Below are 16072 nucleotides of genomic sequence, written 5' to 3' on the forward strand. Positions count from 1 at the left end.
TTAAAATGTCACATCTTTATGCAGTGTTTTAATTTTTTTTTTAATTTCTCAGAGCATCTGTCTCTAAGTACAAAATGATTTGCATTCTCTTAAGAACATAAGAAGCGCATATGAAAATAAATAGTCTTCCTCTAAACCTTTAACACATCCTTAACATTCTATGTAAAATCTTTAATATAGCTTATAGGTGTCAAGATCATAAAAAGAAAATGGTGACTGACTCTTAGCTTCAAATGGAATTAAACCTTGAGAATGAATGATTTTAGCATAATAGAATTTTTACCATTCTGATAAAAGCAAGTAAGTCTCCTTTGTTGTCATGATACTTAATTGTTGGCTATGAGATAAAAAATATTCTCTCCCTCTCTCTCTCTCTCGATCTATATATAGTGTTACTTCTAACCAGACAGTAAACTATTTATTATAATACTTTACAAATATAAGCTCATTAATTTTGACAATAACCACAATGACATAGGTATTATTATTACCATCTTGAAGATGAAAAGACCAAGGCCAGAAAAGGTAATCAGTCCAAGGTCACATAGCTAGTACATGACAATGTTAGGATTCTAATTTCTTGTGACTCCAGAAACCAACGTTCTTAAATGTGTCCACATCTTTCACCATGTTTGCTCATTTGTAAAGTGGGAGAATAAAACAGATTGCCTCATCGGAGTTGTAAAGATAAAATCAATAAAATCAGAGAAAACTACTGTGGAAACTATAAAGTATTGTTAATATTAACACAAAGACACTGTATTAACAGATTTTTTTCAAAGACCCTTTTTTCCAAGTAATATTAATACAAGATTTAAAGTAAAATTATACTAAACCCATTTAACAACATACAATTAGGGCTTAACAAAATCTTGTCTTCTTCCAGACAATTTTCCCCTAAACTTTTGCTTTTGAGTTAAAACCTTAAGAGCGTCCATGCATAAATCTAGCATGCTTTGCCAATTCAGAGTAGCTTCACCTGAAAAGCCCCTCACAGACAGTTTTCCTCATTTGTCAATGACATCTCTCTATTATGGCCTTAGCTCTTTATTTGCTCCTCTCTGGGGAGTGAGACTTTCCAAAGTGTGGCTTCCTTATTATTCTCTTGGATTGTCTGTTCCTGTTCCTCTTTGTTCGAGAAGAAAGAGAACGTTTTATAAGGGAAGGATCCATACCATTTGATTAACACCACAAACCTTGGATAGATATTTTTCCCCATCACTACTTTGTTTCAGTTTCAAAAGACTTGATAAGGAGGAATTAAGGCTTGTGCCTTAATTAAAGTCATGACACTATTTCTTTACGCAACAATTCTTTATTGATATTCTTAGGAATGTCTTTAGTATACTTTTAGCTAACTCTAAAGCTCCTGTGTTATTCAACTTACGGCAATAGTAAACAATTCTGGATTTTGAAGTAAGAAATTTCTGTAATAGGACAGTCTCTGAAAACATTTAAGTACTATGTAGACTTAAAAAATTCTAAGCAATTTTATACTTTGGAATGACTGGCCTTAGTTCTGTGCTTTTGCTTGTGGTGCTTCCTTAACTTGAGATGACCTCCTGCCTCCCCCGCTTCCTTCAAGATTTGGATGGATGTCTGACTTTTGCCAAGAAATTTTTCTTAATTAATTTCTGCATTTATGACAGATCCCTTACTATGTACTAGTTTTGGGAGTGGAGAGGAGGTTACAAAATTGAATCAAGAATTGGAAGCTTTTACTTCTCTTAAAAACATGCCCTGGAATATTATCTGAGCTATACTCTAGTCCATAGGTTCTATAAAAAATGACAACAAAAAAATTTACTGAGCATATACTATGAACCAGTTACAATGCTAAATGCTTGACATGGATGATCTCATTTAATCCTCAAAACAACCCCATGAGGCAATTATTTCAAGGTTACAAAGCTAATAAGCTGAAAGCAAGGATTTGAACATTGAAGTTTGCATTCAGAGCCCAGTGGTAGCACCATTGTGTCTTCCCTATACCACACTCATACCACTCACTACTACTTTCCTTAGTCTATTTTGTTCATGTCTTCACAATATTTGTATAACTGTGTTATTCATCCACAAGACAGTATGCTTTTCAGACTACCAAAGCCACCCACATCCTGCTGTAATTAACAGAGAATACTGCAAATAGTAGCTACTTGACGAAATAAACACATATATACACATCTACAAATACACACATATATTTTTAAAATATTTTCTGATTTGAATAATAAATATTTTTAGCCCCATGTTTTATTTAACAATATACTATTATATATCATAGAAAATATCCTAATTCCTTCATAATTCCTACTATATTATGTTTTCTACACATAAAACATATTCAGTAAATGCTTCCTGAATAAATCAATGGCTACAGGAGGTACTGAGTGTTTGATTACTTTAAAAATTAAAAACATATTGTATAAATATTACATAATATTTTGTGATATAATCAAGGAATAAAGGACCTTGGCTTTTGTTATCTAGCAACTTTGATCCCTATCTCCTCACAACTGCTTCATTCACCTATCTTTTTTTCTCACATGGGTTCCCAGTTTAAATTTAATACGCTATATCAAGGGATTGGAAATTAATTATGTAAAGAGAAGAATGCTAATAAAGTTTCTAAATCTCATTAAGTAAAAAGGCATATAACTTATGGCTAAAGATTGCTACTAACTCACTGGTAAATAAATGCCCCACAGCAGAGTAAACTACTATGGAATCTAGTATAAATTCCTGTAAAGTTCAGTGGCTATTTAATTTAAATTAACTCTTCCTTATTTTTCAATTCTTATGTAAATAATGCTATTAAAAATTAAAATACACAGGTAACAATCTGCATTATAATTTAGCTATATGTAATTAGCTTTTCATTTATGTTAAGTATAGTTTTTTGATTGTTGTTGTGTTTAACTTCTGGAGATAATTTCAGGGGAGAGATATTTTTTCTTGCTATTTGAGACAATAACCACATTACGGCCTGATTAAAAAAATCAGTTTTGTTTATGGATAGATTGGACAATTAATGCTTTATTGTTTTAAAAAGTCAATAAATCATTTTATGGTAATTAAGAATCAATAACAATGAATTCTCAATATTGATGTCCTTTCTAATTTATAGCCACATGATTTCTTCCAAAAAAACCAAAACATATTTCTTTTCTTAAGCTATGGTCCCTTCCATAATGTGTTTTCTGGAGATGCACTTAATATATCACATCAGTATTTCACTACAAGGACAAGGTAACCTAATCTTAATTTATAGAAGACTTTTCATTATTTGATTTCAAAAATTCATTGGTTATTATAGCTTCATAAACAATGTTATGATAATGTATCTTTTAAAATTTTAATTCTTTGGTCAGCGAAATTTCCAATGAAAGTCATACTCTAACAGGGACCACTGGACAATACATTAATTTTGCTCTTTTATTCATTAAAGGAAAAAAGATATAATGCACCCTTCTTTAAAGTCTATTAAGTTACATCATGCACTCCTCACTGAGAGAGAGTAAACGAAAAAAATAACAGGAAAGAGAAATTAAATGTGCATTTACCTGTATTAGACATATCCGTAGTGCTGTTGTCTGAAGAAGTAATTGGAGTCTGTTCTGTTTTGTTGTATCCAGTTTTTATCTGTGAAAGAAAATGAAGAACATGCAATGTCATTTTCTAAAGTAGGTCAAAGACCAGACTGGAAAGCTCATGTTAACATGAAATGAATGGTTAAAGAGATTAAAGGAATATTCCAAAAAATATGAAACCTCTAAAATTTTGGTATATTCATCTTCAAAAAAAGCAATTCAGAATGAAAGGTAACAATGTTGAAGGATAACAAAATACAAGGCCATATACCTTGTCTTTTAAAAGCTATTATAATTCCAAATGACAAAGTAGAAGAGGCTGACAGAAGATCTTATGCTCTGCCTCTGATCAGCATGTACCCGAAACTGAAGTTACCTTTGACGAATTTTAGTCTACTGACTGAAAGCCTACCTGTGTTTCCTATTTTATAGCCAACAAAGATTTAAAGAATGTATGTTCTGTCTTGTAACTGTGATTTGTTAGGACATTGTAGCAGTTAGTAATTTATTGTATTAATTTTGACACAGAAATTCCCCATTTTGTATGATTTGAATAGGATGAACTGTATTCTAGCATGCACATGTGAGGGAGCAACAGCCACCTCGGGTGGATGATTAGGATTAGCCTCACTGTGCAGAAAAGAAGCTAAGGAAGTAAAAGGAAGATTGCCCAACTTCAGTCAAGAAGAAAACAAAAATGATAATTACTGGTCCATATTAGAGACTGCAACTAAATATGACATTCTTAACATAGTTTTGAGTGATAGCTATGCATATTTTTGTGGTACCATTTTGTCATGCGGATATTCTCTGATATACTTCTGGACACGAGACACACTGACTTTAAAAAATTATGTTATTGACAACACAGCATAAAAATCTTAAGTAGGAAAAAAGTAAAAATCTTTTAAGGAAATACAGCTAATTTGTTCACAACAATATTACTAAAATTACAATTCTATAGGTAATTAATAAACATAAAAAAATAGGGGATTTATGGACTACATATATAAACAGAGAAATTTAAGATTACCTGACTTATCTTATAAGAAGGTAAAATGGCATCATTAATTTTGGGAGTGGATGAAGTCTTTGGAATTAGTATTTCAGGGGGAGAAGAAAGAAGACTAAATGTTGAGGCTTGAGGTCCATATTCTTCTGAAGCTTCTAAAAGGGATGTACATGATAGCTTTTCTGGGTGATTGCTGTCAGATTTTTGTCTTATGAATGCTATCTCCCAAGCAGATTCTGACCTAGTATTAAAAAGAAATCACTTTATGGATATGCTATGAATATGGTACAATTGAAGTCTAAGACAATGTTTCCAATAATATTAAAAAACATTTCTTATAGTCTAAAGTACTTAAGACATCTTAAATTACTATTTTTAAAGAGTCATGCTAAATGACTCATTCTATCTTATGGATAGGATAGTTACCTCAACTTGGCTCTGGTAATTATCCTTTTTGCTTCTTCGAATGATACACCAATCATAGATTCCTTGTTTACTGAGACAAGTTGATCTCCTGGCTTCAAACGACCATCCTAACAAAAACAGTAACATTTATAAAGAAACTAATGAGGTACTTTCCAAAAGAATTGATTGACACAAATAAAGCAATGAAAAGCTTTTGTGAAGAATGTCTTAAAGACCGGTTTGGTGGCTCACGCCTGTAATCCTAGCACTCTGGGAGGCCGAGGCCGGTGGATTGCTTGAGCTCAGGAGTTCGAGATCAGCCTGAGCAAGAGCGAGACCCCGTCTCTATTAAAAATAGAAAGAAATTAGCTGGACCAACTAAAAAAATATATATAGAAAAAATTAGCCAGGCATGGTGGCACATGTCTGTAGTCCCAGCTACTCGGGAGGCTGAGGCAAAAGGATTGCTTGAGTCCAGGAGTGTGAGGTTGCTGTGAGCTAGGAAGACGTCACGGCACTCACTCTAGCCCGGCACTCACTCTAGCCTGGGCAACAAAGTGAGACTCTGTCTCAAAAAAAAAAAAAAAAAGAATGTCTTAAAAAAAAAGTAACAAATCTTAGAGAACCTCAATAGCAAAATGTTTTGATTAAGGCCTGGTTTGGTAATGTACATGAGTAAAACTGAATGGTTCATGTACTGCATGAATAAATACGCATGCTAAGGAATCTCGAATATATTGGAACAATATAGGCCAGTACACCAGGAAAAGAGACTCGTTTTAAAAACTCAGCAGTATGGAACTGATAAAGCTCTGACTCTGTGATAAAGCAGCCCAAATAATCCTGTGATACTTTGGAATACAATACTCATTCACTTTAGTTTCTAAGCATTCCTGCATCTTTCTTCCCAACAAACTGTTCAATGTGGATTTATCACACATTTAGATTTTTAAAAATTTAGTCAAGGATCTTAATTATATTGATCCTACCCACTTTTCACCTCACGATCTAACATCTTTTTTTCCAGATCTGCTATCCCTCCTGTGATAAAGCCTATTTGGCTGTGCATGTAGTGTTAGCCAAGTCCTGCAATAATGACCAATTCTAACTTCCCATCATTGGCTTTGCTAAGTCCTAGCTCTACTCATAACTAGCCTAACTGAATAAGATAGAGCATATCAGTTATAAGATTTAATGTAGTTGTTAAGCAAGTGTCTCAATTTTTATTTATCTTCTCTTAATTCAAACTTGAAAAGAAGAATAAGCTTTTTTCTTTTTCAGTTCCTAAGATTCATCTCTATGGCAGAAAACATTATTTCTATTAACTATAGAAAAAGCTTGTATGATTAAAAGGTAGGTTTTCACTTTGATGGTAGTTAAGCAACTCTCACAAATTCAAGGAAACATCTTTCTTTAAAGTCTTATCTACTAAAACATATCCCTTAGATAATTGATCTTTGATCTAAACTGTATTATTTATAATAATGGTGACTTTTGATTATTTTACTCCTATGTAAAATACTATTTTTTTTTAAAAAGACATGTAGCATGATCTTTTCCACTGACTAGAGAATACACAGGAAAACAATTATATAAATATAAAATATTCATCAAAGGATTTTATAGGAACATATTATCTCAAATACTATATAAGAGATCATTTAGTCTAAATGCATAATGACCCTATGATTCTTCTAAAATGTAAATATTATTAAAAAAACTTAAACTGAAAGAGGCGGTTTGATTTTAAGATATTGAAAATTTGAAAATCAATTTGGATTTTATATAAATATGTGATTAAATATAACTAGCAAAATCAGAAAACAAAACACAACACACAAAGTAGCAATATTCAAAAATGATTTTTTCTTATATTTAATAAATGTATGGAGAGAAATATATAATAGTAACGATAGAAAAGACTAAGTATATCGAGAAAGTATCTACCATATGTATCCTACAAGTTCAATAAAGCAGAAGGCCTGATTTTGTAAACACAGCTCTATATTGCCAAGGCCCAAATCTTATTAGAGTTTCATTACAAATGCATTTAAATCAATTATACCCAGACTATACCCAAATACTTATGTACTTTAGCTTGTAATTTAATATGCTAAATTTTAGTTTGAGGACATTCAGTCAAGGTTAAGGTGAAATGGTAACAAACAAAGGAAAACAACCTCTTTGCCACAGGAAAAAAGATAAGGCTAATAAAAGGGAAGAATAAACACAAAATTCTATAGAGGGCTTATTTTGGGGGGAGGTATAACATGGGGGTAATGTGACCAGGGAAAAGCACACAGGAATCCTCGATATAAATTAAATTTTATATTTCTTATTGTACTCTAAATAGATTCACAGGTGTTTATTTTATTATGTTTCATAAGTTAGATATATGTTCCAAAATCCTTTTGTCTATGTCAAATATAACATTATAAAAAAAAGAAAAAATTTCTCCATCCCAAATAAAAAGGAAGTTCATGCAGTGTGTCCCATCAATGTACCTAACTAACTGAATTATATTTTGGGTCTACATTACAGAACTGGTATTGGAAGTAAGAGTTAAATAGAGAATTTTTAAATCTAATTTTTAAAATAAATAAATGTCTGTCACTGTTAAATCCAGCTCTAAGCCAACCATTTGGAATCTGCAAAGTAATTCCTTATTGGACTTAGTTTAATACAGTAGATTTTAACTGAAATTTACTGACTACACTAACAACTTGTATCCCAAAGCCAGAAAATAATTTAGGGGGAAAAAAAGGGAAAAATAAAGGTCTACATCTTTACAGAAAAGCATTTAAAGCATACTGAAAAGGAAAGAGTTTCTTTCAGAATTGTGCTGGTAGACAGTAAATATCAGGTTATCATGTTTTAATGTAAATGTAAATGTAAAACAGTTCCTTCCTTTTATTAAATTTCCTTGAAAAAGGAAAATTCTATAATGATGATTACAAGTCAGATGTCTTTTATTTGGGCAAGAGCCTTCAGAGGCAATGGACTGAAGAGGAAAGAGCATGGGGTTTGGCAACCAGATAAACTTGAATTTGGATTTGACCTCTACAACTTCTAGTTAGAACTTCATAAACAATAAGAATGAGAAAAGGGGATGGGGGAGGCACATAATCTTGTCCACAAGGATCTGAGAACTAAATTCTAAATTATGTGGAGGTAGCTTCGGTATTCATGTGTCTCTTAGAAATCGGTTGTCAGGGTTATGGAGAAAAAGGCTACAGAAAATAGAGGTAGGCAACAGAGTTTAGGCTGACCTTCTGCCTCCCACATTCTCCTTTCAGGCTGTACAGTGTTAGCAACACAGAGGAAAAGCTCGCATGAAGGCAATTTAACCTTTCCTGTATTAAAGTACATTGATGTATTGAAGTACCATTTTCCAGCAGGACGAGAGTCAGAGAAGAGAAGAAGGATGCCTTCTGACTGTGACTTCTAGTGTTTATATATTTTTTTCTTTCTAAAAAGTATTCACAGAAGTTAGTTTTTTCCTTTGCCTCCTAGAATAAGATCTTAGCTGATCATGTGAATTTCTGAACCTGTTTAAAAGTCAGAACCTGCAAATGAAAACAAAGCTATTTCTGTAAAAGTCTGGCATTCTAAACGAGTGAATTCTGCCCCAGCTGGATTAATGTATATGTGAAGATACTAACTTCAGGGATATGCTGAGACCTCTTCCACAGCATAGATTCCAATTCAGCAGTTACTGAGCAACTACACGACATGGCAGGCGATGTGCCAAGCACTTTCATAAGTTGAACTTCAGAGTCTAAATTTTTTCACATTGACATTCATATAGACATTGAAATAATAATATATTCCTGACCACTTAAACACTTCTGTTCAAAACTACCAGTGCTGTTCATTTCTGATTATGACTTTAGTATACAGTTTTCTAAATAACATATTACCATATTACCAGAAACCATTTATAAAGGCTGATTCTGATTTAACTAATTCATTATTCTTAAATACTAAGGAATGCTCCTTCTGTAAGCTTTCAGATTCCTTTGCCATACTTTTACAAGCTGTAGACTGAAGGCATCCTTCTTTTAATTCCAGTTTTTATTATGAAGTCAGGAAAGCTATTTAACCTCTACAAAACTCCATTTTTTTTTCAGCTGTAAAGTGAAGATAAGTACACAAGGTTGTTGTAAGAATCAAATAGCATATATAAATTATAGCACATTGTAGGTGTTAAATAAGAGGAGGTGAATCAGACTTCCATATCCGTTGTGGACAATTTTCATGCTGATAGCAAATTTAATTATGTTACTCCTCAAATTGAGAGCCCTTGATGGCTGCCCGCTGAAAGGAAAAAATTGAAACTCCTAACTTTCCAAACCCAGCACAACAAATTCGCTGCAAACTACTTTTTGTAGCCTCATCATCCACCTTCCACCCCAGCATATAAATTCTTCATTCTATTTTCAGAGAATGTTCCTCAAACCAGAAACTACATGATCTTTCCAACCTTAATGCTTTGACACATACCAATTCCTATCTAGAATGCTACCATCCACTCTCCCACTGCTCTGTGATGAACTCTCATTTAAACTTTAAAGCCAGACTCAAACACTATGTCTGCTGCAAGTTTTCTCCCACTCTCCAGGATTTACTTAATTGTTCCTTTCTCTTTGCTCTTAAAGCACTTTTACTTACATATATAATTACACTTACTTTGTCCTGTCCTTATTTGTTTACATATCCTCCCCTCCCTGCCCCTACATTATAGCATATTCATTCAGCAAGTTCCAAACTAGGAGCACTGATTCTTCCAGTTGGCCAGACCATGTCCTTTTCATGGCTGTCTCCCTGGCATAGTGCTGGGTACATAATAAGTCCACAATAACTTCATGAGGTCCAGGAAACAATCTGAGGGAGTTAAAGTAGCTATGACAGAAATAATAACGGAAAAGGAGTAAAGAGAATGACGCTGCAAAGCAAACCATCTTGGCTGCTACTCCTTCAGCTCCCGCCAATGGGACTGGATCTTCACACTTTGCCAGAGGCTTGATCCTACTATTTACCTAAAAGCCCTGGCTCCCATTCCAGTGATATGCTCAGCATATCCAGAAAACTGATTTCTTCTGAAAGTTAAATATGCCCTACTTCAATCCTTTGTGAACAATGACTAAACATTAGCAGCTGCATCTGTGTGATCATTGTCTCTACCTATAGGGCTTGACTAAAAAAAAATCCTGAATTTATCAAATCTAAGCTGCCACTATTTGTAACAGACAACATTATTTTACATAGCACTAAGGGAAAAAAATGTTGCCAATTACACTATGACATTAATTGTGAAACCTCTCACAATTTCAGAGATATAAAAGGAAAAAAGGCATATGCACATACACATACTCAGAAGTATATTACATATATGCATTATGTATGTATAGGTATAGCTTATATGTGTATGTTTTAATATGTGTGTCTTAGAATCAACTAAAGAAAATATGAAATACAGTATCAGGTTTGAGGAGAAGCTTTTGATTTCTGCCTGTTTTCCCTACAATATTAGCAACAAAAGAAAGAAAGAAACAAAAATATTTGAGAACTTCAAAGCGTTGTCCAGAATCTCCTACAAATGGCCAAGGAGGAGAGGTACCTTGGTGTGGAGCCCAAATGGTGGCAGTGGAATGGTAAATAGGCAGATCAGTAATCCTCAGAAATGTGACAGAATATCTAAGGGACCATTCATTCATAAATATTAATTGAGCAATTAAAGTGTCAAGCACTATACTGGGGACTAAAGATATTATTGCGAATAAAATCAGACAGAATCCTTGCCCTTAAGAAACATACTGTCTTGTGGTGCAGGCAGAGTTCATAAAACAATTATAAGTATCAATGTATCATTACAAACTGAGATAGGTGATATGAAGGAAAGGAACAGGATCTAGGGGCACATATAGGAAAAATAAAACTTGGCCTAGAATGGGGGTGAACTCTTAGGAAGTGGTCTTTGAATTGATATCTGAAAGTAATAGGGGAATGCGAGACAGATGCTGTTCCCAGTCTAAGAGAACAGCATGTAAGATGAGAAAGAAATTGGTCCCTTCCAGGAACTGGAAGAATCCCCTCTGGAAGCATAGAGATGGAAAGCCAGAGAGGCAGAAGGCAGAAGCCACACTTTATAGAAACTTGTAGGCAACAAGTATCAGTAAGACAGGTTGGGAGAGAAACAGACATGGTGTATAAGAGCAGACAAAGCTAGTGGGAGGGCCCATAAAAACTAATGATAATTTAAACTGTGGTGATGAGAACAGAGATCAAGAAGACTGATGGTTTCAAGAGATTTAGAGAGTAAAAAAGTCAATAGCATGTGTTAATTAATTGGATATTGTTGTTATGGGAGACAAAGTAGTTAGGAAGCTGTTAGGTTTTCTAATTTTGTGTAGCTGGAAGTTGCCATTCACCAAGATTGGGTATACTAGAAGAGGCCCTGTTAGGGAAGGGATCAGCAGATGAGGGTATGATGTAAATGTCATGGGTTCTGCCTCAGAAATGTTGAGTTTGAGATACCTTTAAGAGATCCAAATGGGAATGTTAATCAGGGAAATGAGTATGTGGGTATGAAGCTCAAAGGAGTGTCTAGGTCAGAAAAAGGTCTAGTATTGAACACTGAGGACTCCAGACTGATACAGGACTAGCTGACAGGGTAAAAAGGGTCTTGGAATTCTCCTTACTTCAGTACCTACCATATATTTTTTTTGACTTATAGGCTTCCCCTAGCTCTTAGAGCTGGAAGAATCTTCTTTCTTCCTTGAACTGAAAAAAATGTGTTCATGATATCCCAAGTTTGAACTCTGAATATGTTTTTGAAAGAAACATGATATTTTGGTTCTACTGAACCAGTAATGTATTGTTAATTTGCCAGGAAGACAACATTTAGGATGGGTAGTGGCTAAACTAACCATGATTAAGTAAAGAAAATTCCTTCTGAGTTCCAATAACTTGCTTACAGTTTGAGAGGTTTGGAAATATAAATGAACTATAGTATAGCTATAAGCTTGATATTGCTCAATTCTGAAATGTCACAATATTAAAACAAAATTATAGCAAGTTAAAGCACTAAAATGTATTTGAAAAATATTAACAGTACTCAGTTCAGCAACTTAATTAAAGATAATCTTATGAACCTGTGTTTCCTATGCTATGAATCTACCTACTACATGGAAATTTTGTGCAGATTAGAAACTTATTAACATGCTATAATAGTATTTAAAACACAGTAAATGATTATTAATAAATTATTTAAAATAAAATTACATCCATTTTATATTTGCAAAATAAATATACATGAAGCTCTCCATCTTGAGGAGATATTCCAAAATAAAAGTAAGCACTGGAAAATTACTTATTCTTCTCCTACACTTTTCTCTTTTTGGCTGTTTTCTTCTGTTGGACAGGACCAGGTGCAGTCAAAGAACATTAATAACTCTGTGCTGCTCTCTAGTGGTAAATAGAGGACATAGTCCATTAGAAAGTTTTGCTTTTTAATACTCTTTTCAATGAAATTCTAAAAATAACCAACAAGAAAAAGTATATATCATGGGTATAATTTCTTAGCCTGTTATCACCAACAGAAGATAAAGAGTAATTTGGAACCATTGCCATTAACTTATTATTCTAATTGCAAATTTTTTCACGACAATAAAAAAGAACAAACTGATGCTTGTCTGAAAAACAAATTCTTATCACTTGTTAGGTATCTTGATCTATTATTGCATTATATCAAGTGTAGCCTAAGAAATACCTTAGCTATACTGAACACACATCCTACCAGCTTTAAAACTAAAGTAGTACTAAACATCTCAATTCTTAGACGAGAAAATTCATTTTTTGTTTGTTTGAATTTGTTTAAACTTAGCATTTAAGTATGTTCTTATTTGGTTAATAATTTAAATTTAATAGCCAAAATTTAAGTCATTATAACATCTTAAAATTATAATACTTAGAACTTGGAAAGTATATTTGGAAGATGCCTTATTATCTGCACAAACCTGAAACAATTGAAATCATAACTATTTTGAAAGTTATTGGTGAAACTGATTTTTTCCTAAGAAGAAAAAAAATCCAGATGAATAAACTGTTTACTAAACAAGTATTTGTGGGGTGAGTAGAGGTAAGAATAGGTCTCTTTATTTAACCAAAATGACAAGAATAAATTTAACAATAAGAGGACCCTTTCTCATGCTATATAGCTTGATGTTAATAGAATATTTTACTAAATTCTTTACATCCTATATCTCTCCAAAAAAGAACTGGAGTCAATTTCCAACAAATAAGATATAATCACATTAGTAAAACAGAAATGGCAAATGAAATCCAAGAGAAATGAGAAAGCAAATATAGTAACCAGTTCATCAAATTGCTGGGGTTATACTTCAAACTTGGGTCTGAGCTTCCTACCAACCAGAGCAAAAGTAACTCATTATATAACATATTTCTTACATTGAAGGAGAGAGTAAGACTTTCTAATTTCTTACGAAAAGACATTTTCTGGTCTTAATTCTATATTTAATTTCTCATGTGTATCCTAAATCTAATTTCTCATGTGGGTAGCTAATGAGAGATATAATTAACAAACTCAACACGAATTACTACTATAAATTCAGAAATGAGTAAATTTTGTTTGCTGTTTTTGTTTGTTTGTTTTGCATTTAGGACATGCTAAATGAATGTAGTTCAAGTTCAATTAATCCAACTAACCAAAACTCAGAGACGTGCATAGATAACATGTCTTCAAACATAATTTTTCTCAACCAGATATAAGATAACAGTCGAACAGCATATAATTTAAAAATATATAATCTTTAGTTAGAGCCTGGAATACTTGTTATCTTCATATGTGAACTTATTCATCTGTTAGGTTAAAGGTCTATCTTCCAGTCCTTTTGTATCTTTCACTGAGGTATGGTCACAGTGGACATTCAGTTAATATTAAAAATTCACTGATAAAGTAGGAAAATAAATCTCATCAGTAATGGGGTTTTTGTTTTTGTTTCTTGGTGGTCCTGGTGGTGGGAGGTTATTTATACTTTCATTTTTTACCTTATAACAGTCTCCTCCAGGAATGATTTCCTGAATATATACCAATGGGCCTTCATTCCGGTTAATTCCTCCTAGGATCTTCAGACCAAGCCCTGTTTCCTTGGTAATTGTAATCATCTGAAAGGCAGGATCTCTAAGATAAAGTAAATTAGCACTCACAGGTTAGCAGGCTAGAGATCAGTACTTATTTTTTTTTCTTTAAACTACTTGTTAAATCAAATTCTTAGATCTAGACACCCAAAATACTTAGTACCTACTAGCGGCTACATTTTTAAAAGTATGGTGACATAAAAGCAGTCAAATGGATTTCCTTACCTATATTTTTAATTTTCTCTACAAAACAACCAAAACATAAAATAATTTATAGCAATAATGCTTATTTCTTTGGAGTAGAACAAAGAAAAGTACTTTAAAAACATCAGTTAAGTAAATTTGAAGATGTATTAAAGGTGACTGAAGAGATTTGCTTTTAGCTGATTACTAGAAGACACTGAAGTATTCCAAAACTAAATATTTTAGTGAATAAAGTAAGTGACTTTAAAAGACATGTTTTTGGCCTTTTAAAGCAATTCAAATTCCATATGAATCTCAAAAAAAGAAATTATGCCCTTCAAGTTGGTTTCTGAACACACTGGTCAGAGCAGAGACTTTATTGGTCCAACAAAATTTGAATAAGTTTGAAATAAGTTTTAGGTTTACCTGCTCACGTATTATTTACTGGGTACTGTACTAAGCAATATACACACATTATGCCATTTAATTTAATATTTATAAAATCCTTAAGGTTCTTAACGCTCATTTTTCGAAAAGCCCCAAAATCCAGGCAGGTTAACGTGGTGGCCCAAGTGTAAGCCCCATCTGTCTTACTTTCAGAGGCAAAATGTGATATGATCTACTTTGCTGGTATATTAAAGCCATTGTTGAATACAGGACTTCCAGCTATCTTCAAACATATCAAACAGCTGAAACTACTATTTAAAAAAGAGTTACTTCATATTTTATATATGATCGCATAGCTTTTAGATGAAGCTTTCTTAGCTTCTGCCATATACATTCTAAATGTATCTTTAAGAAAACTATTGCATTCAAAAGTTAATTAAAAATAGAAGAATGAAAGAAACTTTAAAAAATTTACAAAACTCTCTGTTTTTGATTGTTTCACTGTCTATATAGTACATAATTTAGAGCGGCATTATAGGAATAGTGAATTCAGCTGTGTTGGAAGGCCTTATATGGTCACCGGGCCAATAGTCAATTAGTTAGAAAGGCAGAGAAGACTGGGTCCAAAAAGTTCTACTGACAGGAATTTCAGCACCCCAATCCATTCCTTATGGGATATTAGGTTGCAAAAGCATAAAGGAATGAAGCCTAGGAATGACAAAGATGAAGGAGAAAAAGGGAACTAAGGTACCTCTTTAGCAAATTTCTCCAGCAACCTCTTAAACTCTCTAAATGTGAATTTCCCTCGGTGGGAGTACACACAATCTCCAGCATAGATTATTGTTTCAGCAAAGGAGCCCTCTTTTATAATCCCAGTAAAGCATCTTTTATTAACACAATAGTGTATTTACTTCTAATCTTTTTTTTCTATAAATCTATCTATGTTGTTTTTTTCTGAATAGGTATTATACTATTAGTATATAAACATTTTTCGATCCTTTTTACCCATAATTATTATAAGCAATATCTACATTGTTAAAAGTTCTTAAACATAAATTTCAATGGCAACATAAAATTTATACACATGGCTATGACCTTATTATAAAATTTCCCTATTGTTAAGAATTTAGATTACAAACTCTTTTCTTTTGCTATTAAAAATAGTCCTGCTGGGCCGGGCTCAGTGGCTCACGTCTGTAATCCTAGCACTCTGGGAGGCCGAGATGGGCGGATAGTTTGAGTTCAGGAGTTCGAGACCAGCCTGAGCAAGAGCGAGACCCCCGTCTCTGTTAAAAAAAATAGAAAGAAATTATCTGGACAACTAAAAATATATAGA

At 33.1% G+C, this 16072-nt stretch overlaps 1 protein-coding gene across 1 annotated transcript in view; it reads right to left on the reverse strand.

Annotated features, from left to right (window-relative positions):
- Positions 1 to 16072, reverse strand: part of STXBP4 (syntaxin binding protein 4) — a 164155-nt gene that overhangs the window by 146373 nt on the left and 1710 nt on the right. Inside the window, exons 2-6 of the mRNA XM_012665676.1 lie at positions 14077 to 14209; positions 5029 to 5135; positions 4624 to 4843; positions 3564 to 3642; positions 1388 to 1404 (exon numbers count right to left, since the gene is read on the reverse strand). Coding sequence (XP_012521130.1) covers positions 1388 to 1404; positions 3564 to 3642; positions 4624 to 4843; positions 5029 to 5135; positions 14077 to 14209 — 556 coding nt within the window. The remainder of the gene's footprint in view (positions 1 to 1387; positions 1405 to 3563; positions 3643 to 4623; positions 4844 to 5028; positions 5136 to 14076; positions 14210 to 16072) is intronic.

This window comes from Propithecus coquereli, unplaced genomic scaffold (genome assembly GCF_000956105.1).
Source record: "Propithecus coquereli isolate 6110/MARCELLA unplaced genomic scaffold, Pcoq_1.0 Scaffold121, whole genome shotgun sequence".
Classification (NCBI taxonomy): Eukaryota; Metazoa; Chordata; class Mammalia; order Primates; family Indriidae; genus Propithecus; species Propithecus coquereli.